Source organism: Rattus norvegicus, chromosome 10 (genome assembly GCF_036323735.1).
Source record: "Rattus norvegicus strain BN/NHsdMcwi chromosome 10, GRCr8, whole genome shotgun sequence".
NCBI classification, from domain to species: Eukaryota; Metazoa; Chordata; class Mammalia; order Rodentia; family Muridae; genus Rattus; species Rattus norvegicus.
In genome coordinates this window covers 60,239,012-60,258,293 of record NC_086028.1, presented here as the reverse complement: position 1 = coordinate 60,258,293, position 19,282 = coordinate 60,239,012, and the positions used below count along the sequence as shown (strand labels likewise).

The following is a 19,282-nucleotide window of genomic DNA, read 5'->3' as shown; positions in this document are numbered from 1 at the left end:
AGCGAAGGCTTCCTCTTGTGCTCGGGCACCTGCTCTTCGTAGCTCGTGGTCGGGTTCTTGCTTTTCTCCTGCAAGCGTTGCGACTAAGAACTGCTGGCAGGCCACAGGATCCGGAGGAGTGACAGGATCATGTTCGAACCACAGTGACCCAGAGCCGAGACCTTGGCTCCTTAACGCCTCTCCGAGGGGCCAGGAGTAGGGAGCGGTTACTGTGGTTTAGGTTAGGCCAGAAGTAAGTACCTCTTCAAAGTCTGCCCGCTTGTGCAGTGGCGAGAGGCTGACTCCCAGCGCTCACAATGCGGGTTCGCGCCCTCGGGGCGGGAGCGGGCCGGTCGCCATGACAACCATCCCTGCGGCGCGCGCCCGGGCCCGACGCCCCCAGGCGTCCGCACCCGCCCTGACCCCCCCCCCCAGTCGCAGCGCACACACCCCCTCCCTGCCGGCTGTGGGAAGGGGCCGGGCCTGCTGCCTGACGTCTGCGGGGCTCGGAAGATGGCTGCGGAGCTGAGCACCGGGCAGTGGCTGCGGCGGCTGCAGGCGGGGAGTGCAGCGGGCGGGGGCTCCGCCTCGCGTGTGGGGCGCTGAGTCGGGAGGTGCGGAGGCGGTGAGGGCGCACGGGGGCTTCGGGGGCCGCTTGGTGCCGCCTGCCCGCCACCTGCCGCACCATGGGCAGCGCAGAGGACGCAGTCAAAGAAAAGCTGCTGTGGAACGTGAAAAAGGAGGTACGGTCGGGGCAAGGTCTCAGGGGCTCGCACCCCTCCCTGGGCTGGCCCTCGAGCAGAGAGTTCGTGGCACCCACGCGCGCGGCCGCCAGCCCACCGTGCCAGGCGGGGGCGGGGTCCTGTTAGGGCCGCGCCCCACGTCCCTCTCTGCGTCCCTGGCAGCGCCCTCGGCCAGGGTCAGGCTTGCGCCCTGGGGCTTGTTTGCTCCGCCGTTCTCCCGCTCCCCGCCCTGTGACGGCAGCAACGCGGGGAGATCTCGGTCGGGGGAGGGGTAACGGCGATTGCTGGAGAACCCGAGTTGCCCATTCATTGCTCGTACTGCTCAGGGAGGGGGCGGGGTCCCCACGGGCCTCCCGGAGACGCGAGCCACAGTTTTAGGGGCTTCGCTCTCGGGTGTCCAACACCCCGCCCTCTTGTATTCCTCTGGCAAGTGAGTCGTGCCTGGCTGAGGGTTCGCTGCACACCTTACTGTTTCTCCCTCCACGCCCACCTCCTTACCCAGGAACTCGGGTATTTTTAAGAATGGATTTTGAGACTCAGATTATTTTCCCCTTTTGAGGGAAATCCTTCAGACACAAGGGTTTCTCTCTACTAATCCCCTTTACCTTGACGCTGCTTAAAAGCTCATTTCAATTTCGGGGGTTAGGGGGGGTGGGGCTGTCCATATGAATGACTCACCAGCTTGTGAGAGAGCCTGCAGTGTTGATGAGATGAATGAGGCTTCCTTCCTCAGCCTTGCTTCTGTAGCTAGGTCTACTAGGTGTGAACTACAGGAAGGCAAGGGACTGTCTGCTTGTTCATTGTTTTGTTTCCAGAGCCCGGCACACTAATAGGCACTCTATTTAGTAAATACATCTACTGACCGTGGAAACTGAGATCTGGTGAGATCGTCTTGAAGAGTCCAGACTTACATCTGTGTGAATTTGAGTAAAGTTACTTAAACTCAAGTCTCAGTTCCCTAGTCTCTTTTTAAAATAGGATAATACTATTCATCTCACATATATAAATGTATCATTCTTTCATGCACCCTTAGAGTTTGAGGATTTGAGAAGACTCGGGGCTTTTACTCTGCATTAACCACATGGCTCATGCGCTCTAACTCTTCTCTTCCTTCTTGACAAAAAAAGTCAAAGTCATTATCTTTCCAGCTTGTGTGAACAGCTTCACTGTGCTTTTGCTGTAAAGTGGCCAAGTAAGGGTTTCTTAGGCCAGTGCTTTTTCAAAATAGTCTTAAGCTCCAGTTTTGTCACCAAAGAAAAGTGAGCTCTCAATGATTACCCCCCAGGAAGACAGCAAGCTAAAACTAAGAGATTTGGGGGGATGCAAGTGAGTAGGAACTATGGGTGTGTTGCTAGAATTATTTAAAACCAAATTTGAGAATCGATTGGGTACGTGAGGAAATACTTTGGAGAACATGATTTTCTTCCCAGTATTCAAAGATTCTATTTCAAGAAGGTTCCTTTGAAAACTGAATATTTGTTCTGCAAGGATATATCTTCCAGGCAAAGGCTGACTTGCTCTGAACTCCACATAGTTCTCTCTTTTAGTGCTTGATTTACAGAAAAGGCTGCAAGAAGAGACAGTTGAGAAGCAGAGGAAAGGCAAGACAGGACCTCTGGACTAATCTAAAATCATCAGTGAGGTCCTCCTAACCAGATCTACACCTCTCCAGCTTTTTGTCTCTCCTGTTGATCCTTAGTTGGGAGTTCCTGCAAAGACCCCCCCTGGGAAGTAATCGAGGAAGCTTTTAACAGCTCAGAGTGCAGGAATCGGATCCTCGGATCCTCAAATCCTGGGTTACCTAAGCACTAACCATGAGCTGTTCCAGCAGAGAGAAACCTCCAAGTCCTTCCTTCCCCATATCCTTTAGGTGCTCTGCCGCTCTCCATGTGATATGGTGGATGTTGAGAGAGGACCCTGGCCTGGTGAGGTGGTGTATACCTTTAATCCCTTCTGGTCCCTATGATCCCCAGGCCAACCAAGGTTACATAGTGAGGCTGGACTTGAAAGTAAATAAATAGGTAATCAGGTGAGACAAAGCAAAGCTCTCTGGAAGCCAGGGTGTCATCAGGACACTACGTCCTGTCCAGCGGATGGCAGCCAAAGATTAGTGTGGACCATGAGAGCAAACGCCTAATTTCAAAAAACAAAAGAGAAAGCACTGGAGAGCCTGCTCTATGCTTAAGAGCTCTGGGTGCTCTTCCAAGTTTGATTCCCAGAAGTCACATGACAGCTAACAACTGTTAGCTCTCATTCCAGGGGAGCTAATGTCCTTTTCTAGCCTTTGCAGGTACCACATAAACGTCGTGCACAGACATGCATGCAGACAAAATACCCATTCACATAAAGTAAAGATAAATAAATCCTTTAAAAGGTAAGGACTGTCTCTGCTAATGGCTTATTCTGTAGGATTTTATACTGGGGTTGAGGAAACCCATCTCTTGATTCCCACTGGTGGTTATCTGTCTCCTGGCAGATTCCCCATGGAATCTGGCACAAGTGCTAAGAGCAACTAAAACGTCGTTCTGTCGGTGCAAGTGTAAATTGCCACAGCCACTCGGAGAACATTTTGGCAGTATTACTAGACACTGAAGCAGAATATGTGCATCAGAAATGCCTTGCCTAGAAATATACATTTTTAGAAGCCAGCACAAATGTTCATCAGAAAATATGTCCAGATGTTCATATGATTCATAACAACCCCAAGCTGGAAAGTACCTAAGTGCCAGTTGACTGTGGTCTTGTCACACAATTGGGAATGAACAATCCACATTCCCAGTATACCCAACAGATACAACCGAAACGAATCTCACAATCATTCAGGCAAGCAAAAGAAACAACTCACAAAACACTTCATACCGTTATTTCATTCATTCTTTTTTAAGTGCAGGACTAATATAAGAACCCAGAGGTTGGGCCTGGCAGCATAGGCCTATAATCTTAGCACCTCAGAAGGCAGATGGAAGAGGAATGAATGGGTTATATAGTAAATTCCAGGTCAGCTTTGGGAACTTAGTAAGATCCTACCTCAAAAAATTAAGTAGAGGTCTTGGTGGCTCCAGCAGTCAAGAGGCAGAGGAAGGTAGATCTCTGAGTTCAAGATTAGCCTTGTCTAGATAGTGAGTTCCAGACCAACCAAGGCTACATTGTGAGACCCTGCCTCAAAACAGCAATAACAAAAAGGTCTGAAAAAATAGAGAAATAGTTTTGTTTTCTGGCCCAGCATGCACAAAGCCCTGGGTTCAATTAGCAGTACAAAAAAAGAAAAAGGAAAGATAGATAGTGGCTATGTGAGTCCTCTCAGAAAAAGTGGAGACTGGAGGGGAGATAATAAAACACGTACTTGGGCAAACAGGTTCTATATTCTATTTCATTTGTTGTTTGAGACACAGTGTCCTAGCCCAAACTAGCCTCATACTTGCTGTGTAGCCTAGACCGGCCTTGACCTTGAACTCTTCTTTCACTCGGGGTGTGTGGTGTGGTGTGGTGTGTGTGTGTGTGTGTGTGTGTGTGTGTGTGTGTGTGTGTGTACATCTGTGGGTCAGAGGATGTTTTGTAGAGTCTAGTCTCTTTTTCCTCTTTTATTTGGGGTTCTGAGAGTCGAACTCGGGTCATCAGATTTGCTCAGGAAGAACTTTTACCTGCTGAGTCCTCTAGCCAGCCTGGGTCTTGAACTCGATCTTCCTGCCTCCACCTCCCAAGGGTTAGGATCAGGCTTGCGCCACTAGATCTGGCACTTGTTTCCTGCCCTAAAAGTATCCAGTGTGTGAAAACTAACGAAGCCTGTGAGATTATCACGGAAGCTCTTTTTTATATGATTAAGAAATGATAATAAACAATGAGAACACCTTTTTTGTGGCCCTAGAGATTAAAGCTGGGGACCTTGAATGTCAATCAAGCACTCAACTGTAGAGCGACATCCCCATCTTGTAAGTGCCTGTTGGGGATTGGGAGTTGAGATGGTCTCACTCTGTAGCTCAGGCTCTATCACATACTACTTAGCTCAGGCTAGCCTCTCATTCAAACCCTAAAACATCAGAGTTTTAGGACCTAACAGTTAGGGTCGGTGAGACCTGGATGGGCCTACTCCTATCCTCAGGAGGGGGGGCCAATTTTACTGAGCTGCATCCCAAAGGAAAGTGTGTCTGCCCAGAAGCCCTTCTCCGGCTGAGTGTGGATGAGCAAATAGTCTCCATCTTTGGTTTCTAGGCAGGAGGACCCTTTTGTCTGAACTGGACACTGATTGGTTGGTGGGTTTGACATCTCTTAGTTTCCTCTCCAAAACTCTTGGGGCAGACTATGCTAGGAGCACTTCCCACCCCACTCCCTTCTTTGTCATCTCTGCAAGTGTCTAAACACAGAGACTACAAGGTCAAAACCAAGCTACTTACCTTTTCATAGACCCGTTCTGTTGCTGAATTTTTTTCTTTTGGTACCAAGAATGGAATCTAGAGCCTTGTGTATGCAGAACATGCCTGACCACTGAGCTGTACCCTCAAACCCATGGTTAAAGATGCTAAGGAGGAAAATTAAAAATAATGATGTGACCGAGGGTTCGCCCTGAGTTTGATCTGTAGCCCATCAAAAATTTATTAAAATAATGGAGGTGCTCATTTATTCACAGGTGAAGCAAATCATGGAAGAGGCTGTCACCAGGAAATTCGTACATGAAGATAGCAGCCACATCATTGCTCTGTGTGGTGAGTGAACATTTTCTGTGATGGGTTACAGGCTTAGAACTGAGAACTTGGTCCTGGGACCTGGGGAAGATGAGTCTTCTGGTTTAGTAACTCTCAAATATGAATACAAGTCCCAATCAATCCAAACACTCTCGAAGTCTATTTTGAGTCCTACCACAGATCTACTGAATCAGAGGCTTCAGGTTGCAAGAATCTGTATATTTTAGTATCCTAGGGCAGCCTGATCTACAGAGCAAGTTCCAGGACAGCCAGAGTTATACAGAGAAACCCTTTCTGGAAGAACAAAACAAAATATCCTGGCTGCTCTTCCAGAGGACCCGGGTTTGGTCGCCATACCTACATAGTTGCTCGCAAGGGTCTAGAACATCAGAGTCTAGAGGCTCCAACACCCTCTCGTGAGATTCAGCATCACAGAACAAAACATTCCTGGTCTTGTTAAGGCATTTCTGGTTCTGGTAGGTCTGGAGTGTCCTGAGGCTCTGGCTTTCTTCCATGCTCAGGGAGGAAGCTTGGGTACTGTCCGGGGACCACACGTCGAGAACCTTGCCCTGAGCGCTTTGGATTTTGGAACCACCTGTCTTATCTGTCCCTTTCCCTCTGGGAAAGGATTGGCACTTTTGGATGATTTTCTGTGCTTTTTGGCTGCCACATCTTTCTGGTTGCTCCATTCTCCTATCCCCATCACTTGGCTAAATGCAGAAGAGCATGAACATAAGCAAAAAGAAACAGCCAGAACCTCTTGTGGTACCTCTAGGTTGCATGATGGGGAAGCATCAGATGTCTGCCTTTGTAGGAGAAAGCTTTCATCTATACAAAGTTTTCTTTGATTTCCACAAACTTGGCCATCCCCTAACACCCCGTAAGGTGGGAAGGGTACCGGAACCTAGCGTGTGCTAGTAGTCACACACTGGGAAGAAGTGACTTATTTTTTTATTTTGCATTTACATTATATTTCGTGTGGTACATGTATGCACACGTATGGACTATGGCACCTGTGTGGGGTTCAGAGGACAGTTGTTGGGAGTCTGGTCTCTCTTTCCTCTGTGGTCAACCAAGGATCACCAACAGGTCATCTGTCAGGCTTGGCATCAAGCCCCTCAGAGCCTCTCATTCGCCCTGCTTTTGGCAACAGTGAGACAGAGCTGCCTTTCCCATTCGTTCGGCAGCCCGCCAGACAGTATTCTCGGTGCAGCAGGGTGGTAGGGACAAGGTAGACAGTCTCTGTCCCAGAAACATAAATCCTGCTAAGAGGCAGACAGACAGAAAAAAAAATGTATGAAAAAAATATATTGTAATAATACATAATAAAAGATCTATGGAAGAAAAAAATTCTAGAGGGAGTTATAGTGGTTGGGAGAGGCAGCCAGTGAGCAGAGGCTGTGTGACACAGGGCTTTAAAAAGTAGTATTCTGATGGGGCTGGGGATTTAGCTCAGTGGTAGAGCGCTTACCTAGGAAGCACAAGGCCCTGGGTTTGGTCCCCAGCTCCGGGAAAAAAAAAAAAAGTAGTATTCTGGGGGGCTGGAGAGATGGCTCAGCGGTTAAGAGCACTGACTGCTCTTCCAGAGGTCCTGAGTTCAAATCCCAGCAACCACATGGTGGCTCACAACCATCTGTAATGGGATCCGATGCCCTCTTCTGGTGTGTCTGATGACAGCTACAATATACTTATATATAATAAATAAATAAGTCTTTAAAAAAAGTAGTGTTCTGCATAATAATACTTAAATGTTCTCTTTCTTCCTTATCCTCCCCTCCATTTTCTCTTTCCTCTCTCCCTCTCCTCTCTCTCTCTCTCTCTCTCTCTCTCTGCCTCCCTCCCTCCCTCTCTTATTCTACCCGTCCTTGGCTGGCCTTGAACACACTCAGGTTCTCAGTTCTTGGTCTTTCTGCTGCAGCCTCACACATGGGACACAAGCATGCACCAGCTCGCCATGCTCCTCTGTGACTAGTTTGTTGTTTCCCCTCACGATCTTTTAAAATGAGAGCAGTGTTGCCAGGCGTGATGACACGTGCCTTTAACCCAGCACTGGGGGGGGGGGGGGGGGGGGGCGCAGAGGCAAGTGTGTTTCTCAGAGTTTGAGGCCAGCTTGGTCTGCAGAGTGACTCTAAGACAGAGAAACCATGTCTCGCAAAACCAAAAATTAAAAAGTTAAATAAATCAAACTAGAGCAGTGGTTTCCCCCTCAAGGGAGGGGGATTGAGTGTGGGGATTGAGTTTATGTCTGCAAGCATGCCTGGAGTCCAAGAGCAGACAGTCTCCTTCTCCTTTGGGTGTCCAGGCCAGGGCTAGGCATGCTGTCTTTGCAGTCCCATCATCTCTCTTTTTGGTGAGTTTCCCCAGCTCTCTCATACGATGCCCTTATGCATCCGTCTGCAGCCTGCTTTTACCTCCTCCTCTTCTTCATAGAACACGTGCTCTGGGAGAGAGACAAGAAAAGGCTCCCCAGTGTCATTATTAGCCTCGAAGCATATTAGAATTCTGGCTTAGTGCTAGGCTTTGTCAAAACGCACACTGTAGAAAGCTACCACATAGTGAGAACAGCTTGTGCATGGGCACTGCGTGTGGGTAGCCAGGGGAGAATGAAGGGAAGAGGGCTGGAGGGAGGCCAGCAGGAGAAGAGCAGTGAGTATTCCACATTCTGGCCGTTGAGGTAGGAGGCACCGGCCAGCTCTCTCACAGCTGGCCTGGGACTCACAGCCCTCCAGGAGCTAAAGCTCTGAGCTCTTTCATCGGGGCAGATCGCACTCAAGGAGCACAGGCTTTTTTTGAGCCATTTCAGTTATTGTAGTAGACAAAACAAAGCCTTCAAGTCTCCAGAGTCACTATTGCAAACACAAATGCCAAAATGTTTGTAAGAGAAGCTGCCCAGATGTGAAGCAGCAGTGTCATGGGCTGAAGTGGCCCAATAGCACTTGCTCCGTGTCAAGCGCCAGTCCTGATTAAGTTGCCACAGGAATTCAGGCCCCGGCTTTGTCTGGGCTCCATGAAGTCTGGGATTTTGTGTGTGTTGGTGTGTTAGCGTTTTTCTGGGTGTGGTTGTTTGTAGGTGTGGGTACATGAGGAGGGCAGGGAATCAACCTCAGATGCTGTTCTCAGGGGCTACCCACCTTGTGTGTGGGGACCAGGTCTCTTCACCTAGACCCAGAGTTCACAGATTAAGCTAGGTTGGCTGGCCAGCAAACTCCAGAGGGAGCCATCTCCCCAGCTGAATCTGGGCTTCTTTTCCTCTCTCTCTGCCTTGCAGTTTTGGAATTTGTGCGTGCGTGCATGCATGTGGGGGAGGGTGGTTATTTGTTTGTTTTTGAGATAGGCCTTCACAATGGAGCCCTAGCTGGCCTGAATCTCACAGTGAAGACCAAGCTAGCCTCAAACTGACTAAGTCTCTTCCGGCTTCTACCTCCCAAATGCTGGAACTAACAGCATGGGCCACCACACCCATCTTATTTATTTAATGACTTTTAATGAAATTCACATCAGCAACTCAGATAACCCATTTTAAAATCAAACATTCCAAGCTGGCAAGATGACTCAGTCTTGCCATGTAAACTCTATGGCCTGAGTTCAGTCTTCAGAACCTGGTAGAAGGACAGACTGAAGTGACTGAAGTTGTCCTCTGATTCCCCCATACACGCTCTGACGTGCATGTGCTCACACTCCAACATCACATATACACAAAATATTAAAAAGTGTAATTTATAAGAAATGAAATTCAACATCCTGATAATACAATACAGAGACATGCTAGTTTGATACATGCTGAGGAATGGTAGGAAGAAATTACTAGAAGTCTTTGTAATTAAACTGTTGTGTTTCTATAAGAGGAGAAAACATTATACAGTACAAACAAGGAGGGTCATCACACACAGGAATCTTAGGTCTGGAATTCGGCACGGCAGGCAGCATTGCTGGTGTGATGTAATGTGTGCACAGTGCACACGGCTGCTCAGAACCAAGGCTGCAGTAAAGTGGTGGCTGCAGCACCTGGGAATGCCACCAGAAACGACCAGGATTCATTATATGCTTGGTTGTATTTACCTTTATCATGTGGGTGGGACACATGTGCCAGGGTGGCAAGGGCTGTTAGTCAGGGTTCTCTAGAGAAACAGAACCAATAGAATGAATGTGCGTGCGTGTGTGTGTGTGTGTGTGTGTGTGTGTGTGTGTGTGTGTGTGTGTGAGATGGATGAATGGAAGGGGAGATGGGAGGTTTGGGGATTGATGGGGGGTTGGGTGGATGGGGATGGGGGGATTTATTAGACTGGCTACAGGCTGTGGTCCAACAATAGCTGTCTATTAACAGAAAGCCCAAGAGTCTGGTAGTTGTTTATCCATGGGGCTGGATATCTCAACTGATCTTCAGAATCCCAAAGAAGCAGGCTCCAATGTCAGTGAAGGATTGGACTTGCCAGGGATACAGAGAGCAGACAGGCAAAGAGCAAAAGCTTCCTTCTTCCATGGCCTCTCTACAGGCTGCCACCAGAAGGTGTGGCACACATTAAAGGTGGACATTCCCGCCTCAGAAGGTCGAGATTAAACATCAGCCTTCCATCCAGGTGGTGGGCCTGGTGTACAGAGTGAGTTCCAGGACAGCTAGCGCTGCACAGAGAAACCCTGTCTATAAAAACCAATGTGCGGATCAAACTGAGGTAGGCCTGGTTATGAGCCTGCTTGTCAACCCAAAATATTTGATTTTAAATTAATTATTGATCATTACATGTATTATTATTCCCAGGGGTTTTGTGATGCCCTCCCACATTCAGTCACACACCCCATACAAGGTCACGTCCCTCACACACCCCACATGAGGTTACGTCTCACAGTTTACAGTTAAAAAATCTGTCCCAGCACATTTAAGAGCTAAGGTCCATAGCATGACAAGGAGGACTTGGCTTAAGATTTCTTAGGGTTGGGGCTGGGGATTTAGCTCAGTGGTAGAGCGCTTACCTAGGAAGCGCAAGGCCCTGGGTTCAGTCCCCAGCTCCAAAAAAAAGAACCAAAAAAAAAAAAAGATTTCTTAGGGTTGCAGTAGAAGAGATGGACCTGGGTTCCATTCCCAGCACCCACATGGCAGCGCACAACTCTTTTTAACTCTAGTTCCAGGTGATGTGACATCCTCACACAGACTTACATGTAGGCAAAACACCACTGCACAAAATAAAAATAAATTAATCTAAAAAAATTATTTTTAAAAATTCAGGGTGCATATATTTGAGCAGGAAATAAAACCTTCCAAGAGAACCAAATGGAACCAAAGACTTTCTGTATTAAAACCTGGCTGTGGGCAGACCTAACAAAGTTATGACCAGACTTTGACTCCTGATACTCAAGGCTCAGAGTGGGACTCTGGGGCAGGCGTCACAAGACCATCAAAGAAAGGTACATTTGTTTAAAGTGCTGTGGTTTCTAAACCCATCTGTCCAGAAGCCACTCAGGCCCTACACATAGACACCTTCCTTGTTAAGATGGATATGTGAAATATGCCTACAGATCCCAGCATCTGCTCAAGTGGAGGAAGGAACACCAGGCGTTCAAGGCTAACCTCAGTTATAGAGAGGTTTGGAGGCCAGCCTGGGCTACATGGACCCCTTGTAAGGGCAAGAAATCTAGGGAAAGGTCTTGCCCAGGTGCTGTCTCTCCTGCCAAGCTTTGTGGCTATGCTGCTCGGGGCCACCCCTGTACCCCATACCAGAGCTTCCGTCCCTCCAATTTATCTGTCATGATAGGCTAGGATGGAGCTTGGCAAATGAACTCAAAACCACCATCACAGGAAAAAAAAAAAAAAAAAAAAACCTTTGACATCCCCTTTTTGCCTTCCAAGTTTTGTCAGGTTTGCTTTTGCAAGACCATAGCTGGCCCTTGCTTTGTGGTTTTCTGGGGTTAGGGGTGGAGGTTGTGTGAGGTACTGAGAATTGCACATGTCGGCACTCTGTCACTGAGCTCCTCTAGCCTGGTCTTTAAAGTTTCAACTGTTACTGTAAAGACTTACTGATAAGTAAGGCAGGGTGTGGTGGCCCACACTGTTCCTGAGCACTTGGGAGGTCTAATCAGGAGATAGCGAGAGTTCACAAATCCTCTGTAGCTGCAGTTCCAAGGGATCCAACCTCCTCTTCCGGCCTGTCACATAAACATGTTATACGCACACACATGCATATAATTAAAGAGAATAATCTTTTTAAAGAGAAGGAGTATAGAGATGGCTCAGCAAGTAAAAGCAAAGCACTTACTGCTCAAAGACGTGAGCTTGACAGCCAGTTCAATCCCCAGGAAGGTGGGGAGAACCAGGCTTATTAGACTGTCCTCTGACCTTCATACCTGTGTGCGCATAGACACACACACACACATTTTAATTTTTAAAATAGAGTTTGGGGCTGGAGAGATGGCTCAGTGGTTAAGAGCACTGACTGCTCTTCCCAAGGTCCTGAGTTCAATTCCCAGCAGCCACACGGTGGCTCACAGCCATCTGTAATGAGATCCGATGCCCTTTTCTGGTGTGTCTGAAGACAGCTACAATGTACTCATACATGAAATAAATAAATAAATAAACCTTTTTTTAAAAAATAGAGTTTAAAGTATGGTTGAAAGATGGCTTAGTGGGTAAAACTGCTCAGTGCCAAACCTTATGTATGACCTGAGTTCTATCCCAGACCCCACATGGTAGAGGGAAAGAAATGGCTGCGCCCACTGCCCCTGACCCCACATGGTAGATAGTACATATGAACGTTGGTACACATGCATGTCCACACACAAACACACACAAAATAAGTGTTTTAAAACACTGTAGGGGTTGGGGATTTAGCTCAATGGTAGAGCGCTTGCCTAGGAATCGCAAGGCCCTGGGTTCGGTCCCCAGCTCCGAAAAAAAGAACCAAAAAAAAAAAACCACTGTAAAGCCAGGTGGTGGCACATGCCTTTAGTCCCAGCACTCAGGAGGTAGGTGCGGGCAGGCTTCTCTGAGTTCCAGGACAGCTAGGATATACAGAGAAACTCTCTCTCAAAACAGACAAAGACTTCCTGTTGGGGTGGAGCTCAGAGAATACTTGCTTAGCTGTCTGAGATTCTGGGTCCAATCTCTAGTTGAATGAAGTTAAAGGCTTTATGTTTGCACTTTCTCTTTTTTTTTTTTTTGTTCTTTTTTTTTTTTTCTGGAGCTGGGGACGAGCCCAGGGCCTTGGGCTTCCTAGGCAAGCGCTCTACCACTGAGCTAAATCCCCAACCCTGCACTTTCTCTGTGGCTTTGTCAACATCCCTTCCACCTCCCAGCGTTTACCCCCATTGACTGGTGTCTCCCACCACCTCCTTCCTTGGTGGACGGAAGGTGCTATTAGCATGTATAAACAGAGCACTCAGAGTCAGCAGTAAACATCCAATTATCTCAAGTTGCGCCCAGAACTTGCATCTGAAATAATAACGCATGTGCCTATGCATAGTTCTTCTCTTACCTTCAACTGGTTTGAGGTAAGTGAAGCACCAGCCATTGAAACTATGTTTCGCTGAACCTGACCTTCTCTACCTGCCTAGTTCAGTACTAGGATTGTGAAGTTTTATTCCTGCTTTTGAAACTAGGCCCCACTGAGTATCTCTGGCTAGCCTGAAACTCAATATGTAGACTAGGCTAACTTTAAAGTCAGAGATCTGCCTGCTTCTGCCTGGGATAAAAGGCATGCACCACTATGCCTGGCCCCTAGGTTGAATTTTTTCTGGTTTTTGGGTGTGTGTGTGTGTGTGTGTGTGTGTGTGTGTGTGTGTGTGTAGCTGGGGATTGAACCTTGATCCTGAGGCAGAGCTCCACCCTCAGCCCTGTGGATCTTAACCTTAGGTGGCTGAGAGAGGATTCTGACTTTCAAGAGCAATTTTCACAACCAGTTGCTAGGCATTGTGGGTAGGGCTGGGCCAGCCTTCTCAACCCGAAGCTTTCCTGGGTCGACCTGAGGGTTGCTTGAGGCTGAGTTGTAATGGGAGGTGGGGGTGGAGCCTGGAACCGGGAATAACGCAGGGCTTTATTAACCAGCTCCCTGTTGCTAAGCAGCTTTCATTAGCCAGTTAGGTCTTCCCTGCCGTGAGCTCCTCCAGGGAATGGCAAAGAGATACTAATAAGCCGGGAGAGCAGCCGGTGCTGCAGGCAGTTACATCCCACCTGGGATACTGCAGCCAGAGATGCTTCTGCACATTTTGTGATTCAGACTCGAGGCAGTTGCCAGCTAACCTGACTCTTTTCAGCAAAAGCGACTCTTTCCCTCCTGCATCCAATGACTAGCTTATTCCCAGACTATCTATCTTTTGCTTTCCATCCAGAAATGAACAAGTCAGAAAGCTTTTCAGCTATGGTCAGGAAGGAAGGCAATGTCCAAAGCAACTGTTTTCCTTCCCCATGTGCTAGGGCATAGCCAAGGTCATGCAGTTTGGTCCGGTGCCGAGTCTTTGGAGTCAGATAGACCAAGGTTTGCATGCTGTTCATGTCTAACCCATAGCCAGTTAGGTACTCATTTTCCTTTCTGAGCCTGCCTCCAGAAGGTAAATTACAGCATTGGAAAAGCTACTCAGGGCTAGAGGTGGTCAGCTCAGTGCTCAAGCTCTGGAGATGAAAAGCTCAAAAGAGCCATGTAAGCAAAGCATGTAGCATGGTGTCCAGGTAGCTTTTCAGCTCTGGTCAGGAAGATGGCCTACTGGCTAAAACTGCTCTCTGCCAAACCTCATGACCTGGATTCTATCCCCATAACCCACATGGTAGAGGGAGAGAAATGACCACCCCCACTGCCTCTGGCTCCATATGGTAGGTAGTAAGTACATGTATATGTTGGCACACATATGAGTCTGAACGCAAACACACATTTAAAAAGTGTTTTAAAACATTTTAAAGACAGGTGGTAGTGGCACATGGCTTTAGTCCCAGACTGGAGCAGTATAAACAGGGGGACGACTGTAAATTTGAGGCCATCCTGGCCAACATGAGTTCCTAGATTAGCCAGAGTAATATAGCAAGACTTTGACTCCAAAAAAAGGAAAAAAGTATTATTGTTCAGTAAAGGTATATATATATGTGGGTCAAATGTCTAAAAGTTACCTCAAATAACCCAAAGATAGAGCTGGGAGTGGTGGTGCATGCCTTTAATACCAGCACTCAGGAGGCAGAGGCAGGTGGATCTCTCTGAGTTCGAGGCCAGCCTGGTCCACAGAGGGAATTCCAGGACAGTCAGCTAGGATAGCACAGAGAACCCCTAAGTAACTAAGTAAATACCCTATCTCAATAAATAAAAAAAGATAAATAAAATTATAATAATAATCCAAAGATAGGAAAAGGTTGGGTACATGTGGTTTAGCTGAAATGAAATTTAACTGATACCTGTTAACTATTTAAATTGGGCAGTGGGTCTATAGGGGATCCTTACTTTTGTGTATGCTTGAAATCTCCCTTTTAACCACAAACCATCTCTTCAGAAGTCTGAAATCTCTCTCAACCAAATGATGTTTAAGGAGAAGGATAACCTGGGATGTGCACATATGTGTGGCCTGGCTCTCATTTCTCTCACCTCGACTCCAGAAAGCCGGGCCAGTTCCTTCTCCTCTACATCAAATCTATAGGGGAATGTTGCTTTCTTATTTGGGGAGTTGAGCAATGCTGAGGGCCCCAGAGTTTAAGTAAAGTTAGTATCACCTTGCAAGCTGAGAGAAAATGTGTTCCAAGTAGAGTGGGAGTATTCACTATGAGCATAGGCAGCCATTACCAAACCCAGGGCAGAAATAGGCAATCCAAGATCTAAGGGGTGGGAAGGAGAGAGGCCCAGGTGCCTGGGGGTAGGTAGCCTTTCTGTTCCTCCTTCACCTGCAGCAAAGCTCTAACTTGGGCAATTCCAGAGTTCCACTATGAGCTTCCTCCTCTCCTCCCCTCCCCTCCCAGCCAGACAGCTCCTCCTGTCTCCTCTCCACTATTCACAGGCCTGAACCAGAACCACAAAATTGTTCTGGGTGTTGCCCCCACAGCTCCAGGACCAGGTTGTGGATGACTGCTCCACCCACACTTTCCTCCCTCAGGTTCTCCATGGCAACTACAACCCAACTCCCACTGCACAGATGGCACTGGGGAGAAAAGGTGAAACTGAGCCAGAGGTGGTGTGCCTGCTTCTCTTCACTCTTGCCTTCCTCCCATCCTCAACTCCTCCTGGTCCTTGGGCCAGCTTCCTGCCATGCTATGCTAATTGTGAGTGCTGGACCCCTCTACTAGCCCAACTGGGTAGTCCTCTGAACACCATCTAGTAAGTCCCACAGTTGCCAGGAGCTACACAGAGACGTAAATAATGTGCGGCTGAGACACAAGGTGGACCAGTAGACATCTTCCTTGTCTCTGAGGACCCTTCCCAACCACTGTATTAGCTTCGGTTCATTCTTGTGAGCCCCTGAGTCTCAGGCCTGTCGTAGCACTTAGAATCATTTCTCTGCCAAGCTCAGGTTACCTGCTGCAGCTCTAAGCAGGTACTGGTGGCTAAGCGCGAGGAAGTAAACCATTTAGAAGACCTCATTTGCTGCAGGAGCTAGGGTAAGAGTGGGTAGGTTCTATGGACAGAGTAACCATTCTAAGGTTGATTCTGTTCTAGACTACAGAAGGTCTCCAGCATCACCTCACATTAGGAACCGTTGGTGGTCACCTACTCAATTATTATTAAGATGATATTATCATCTTAAGCTGGTAATTCATTTACCTGCTTCTAAAATCAAAGCTATATGAAAGGAGCACCCCCTTCCCTCCCTGCAGCGTTCACGCACACTCGCGCACACACACACAGCACCTTTGCTTGTGTGCCCATCTAGAGGGTTGTTATTGGTTTTGGTTGTGAGCCCAGCCTTTAATGACTGAGCCATCGCTCCAGCTCGTTGTTACTGTTTTTAAATCCCAATAAACATGGTGTGGTTAAACATGGTGGCGCACACCTGTAATTCACCACTTGGGAGGTAGAAGCAGAGGATCAGCAGCTTAAGGACATCTAGTCTACATGAGCGCCTGCCTCGGAGCAGCTTAAGGACATCTAGTCTACATGAGAGCCTGCCTCGGAACAACAAGAATATGTGACCTGTATTATCCCACCTCCTTTATTTTAAAATGATTCACACAGAAACTCACTGTACAGCCCAGGCTGGCCTTGAACTTATGTCAGTTACCCTGCCTCCTAAGTACTAAACTTACAGGCTTGAGCCACCACACCTGGCTCTGCTCACCCTTTTTGTAGGCAGAAGGTGCCATGCAGTGATACCATCCTGAACCTTGCTTTTGGAAGTTTCCCCTAAGCTCCTAGAGAACATCTCATTGCTTCTTAGAGCTGAACACTACTCTCCTGGGTGAACAAACCATATCTAGTTAGCCTGATCCCTGTCTATGGACACATGGGTGGTTTCCAGTTCTTTACTATTACAACTAATTGTGCGCTTACACCAGTAGGAAAAAAAATCCCAGAAGAGGGATTGCTGGGTCAAAGTTTTCTACATCTTTGACTGAAAATACTAAACTGCTAAATAGGAATGATGTCACTAACCCTCCCACTAGCAACATTGTAGCAGTATACCTAACTTCCAGTATCTCTCTTCTTTGTCCCTCAAATTTTCCATTCTACATTGTAGCCCAGGCAGGGTAAACTTTCAACCCTCCTGCCTTAGTCTCCTAGGTAGCAGACATTACAGGCTGGTGCCAGCAGATCTGACCCAATGTCTCCACTCTAAATGATCATTTGAATGGGTGATCCGGTTGAGACCAAGGCTGGTAGGCTTCATCAGCACTGTGTTCTCCAGCCCCCGGAAGCATTTGCTAATCTCCATAACTTTGTAGAGCGGGAGGAGGCCCTCAGGCTGGGCTGGCCAGTGGTTGTCAGCTTTCCGTGGGAGGAACAGTTTATCAGTCTTCTGTGAGTGTTCACAGCAAGGGGCTAGAGTTAAATTTAGCCATGCTTCTGCCTCTCTGAGCTTTCCTGTCAGTGTGATGGGATGGATGACAGTGGAGAAGGTTCTCTGGGATCATTTGACCAAGCCCTAAGAGGCACCAGAAGGTAAAGATAGGCAGTGAGGGGGTCATGCTTGTTAAGTCCTGTCTCTCTAACTCTGCTTCTGTCCTTTTTTCATTTTGCAATTTTTTATGTAGGTTGTTTTTCTAACTCTGTTTTAATGTATTTGTCCAAGCCTTTCTATGTTGAGATTTATTGACTAGTACATGTTTTTCTCATATGAAATAAACCAAAAGATGTCAGGGTTGCCACCTTATGGCAAATCCACACGGTACAAAATTCACTGAGACAGAGAGTCCTGCAACCTCCATGGCTGAATGCCCAGAGCTCAGACAGCTCACTTTGCAGGGGAATGGACTTACATCTTGGTGCTTTAGTTCTGTGGTTACCTGCATAGCCTCTGCAACAGTGTAGTACTCTGGTGGCAGGTTTCAGGCAGTGAGAACCTGGAGTTGCCTGGAGTCCTTGGGTATGATGAAGTCACACAGGTCTTTACCTGGACTTGCCCTGAGGAATGAGACTTCATAGTGCCCACTCTGTCTGTAAAAGGCCTTCTCTGGGAACAAATTCAAAACAAGTTAGGATCGTGTTTGGGTTTTGTCTCAACTCAAATGTCTCAGAGCATGGGACCAGCAAAATGGCTCAGTAGGTAAAGATACTTGCTCCCAAGTTTGAGTCTGATTCTTGTCCTCTGACCTCCACACACAGTAAATAAGTGTAAAAAATTGTTTTTTGGAGACACATTCTTGCTACTGAACCCTGATTGGCCTTGAACTCAGTATGTAGACCAGGCTGGCCTTTAGTCAGAGATTTTTGCCTTTTTTTTTTTAAACATTTATTTATTTTTGTCTATATGCGTACACTGCAGCTGTCTTCAGACACACCAGAAGACGGCATGGGATCCCTTTACAGATGGTTGTGACCAACCATGTAGTTGCTGGGAATTGAACTCAGGACCTCTGAAAGAGCAGTCAGTGCTCTTAACCACTGAGCCATCTCTCCAGCCTTCTGCCTTGGCATCATGAATGTTGGGATTAAAGCATGTACCACCATGTTGGGCATGATTAAGCAGAACAAAGGTTCTTAATCTTTTTACAATCTGAACCCTCTTTTAGAAGTTGAAAGCCATCGAATCTTTCCCATGGGCAGGAGGGCACTTGAGCATTGCAACATAACAGAGATTCACATAAATATACATGTATAATATACATAATTTTAATGTATTTTTGGAGCCCAAGAAGCCCATCCGCCAGCCCCTTCAGGCAGCAGTTCTTTTTTCTGATCATTATTATTTTATCTCCATTCGGCACACAATCACACTCTCATCTCTGCAGTGGGGACAGGGAAGGATCCTGTGGTTTTGGGAATTGCTGCTGAGGGAGGCTGTGGAACTAGGCCAAGAACGCCTGGCCTCACAGGTCCCTGAAGACCCGCAGGGTGAGAGGGATTCCTCCTTCTGTAGACACAGCTTGGCGCTCTGCCCGAATGTCCCAGGAGTGGTGGTGTGAACTAGCGGTGTTGGGAGTGATGTGTGGGCTTCCCCCAGCAATCCCTCCTTGTGATAATTGCTGAGTCCTGCCTCTGCTGGCTCTCAGGAGAACCTGTTTCTGTGCTGAGAGGCTGCTGGCAGGGCAGGTGAGGCCAAACGGGTGGCTACTCCCCAGATCCCAGCCCAGCTCCTTTGCAGTGGCTGGGGGAAGGTGGGAAGCCTAATGACTCATTACCTTTGCAGTGAGTCACATCATTGAGGATCATGATTCCCTCAGGGCTGCTGCCACCTGCTGCCACTCTGGCTTTGTTCAGTGTGGTTTCTTTTCTCTATCCGTTGAGGATTCAACATCAGAAATGGTGGACCACCCTCCCACAAACAGAG

General features: G+C 47.6%; 1 protein-coding gene across 5 annotated transcripts in view; it reads left to right on the top strand.

Moving 5' to 3' along the window:
• The first annotated feature begins 94 nt into the window (after positions 1-94).
• Sgsm2 (small G protein signaling modulator 2) overlaps positions 95-19,282 on the top strand; it is a 41,644-nt gene continuing 22,456 nt past the window's right edge. For 2 of the 5 annotated variants that reach the window (XM_006246740.4, XM_063269061.1), the window contains exons 1-2: positions 585-722; positions 5,347-5,422. In XM_006246740.4, coding sequence (XP_006246802.1) covers positions 666-722; positions 5,347-5,422 — 133 coding nt within the window. In that variant the 5' untranslated portion in view covers positions 585-665. Of the gene's footprint in view, positions 233-476; positions 723-5,346; positions 5,423-17,327; positions 17,455-19,282 lie in introns of those variants that run through there. The other 3 variants (XM_039086013.2, NM_001107020.1, XM_006246741.5) reach the window with 3 other exon arrangements.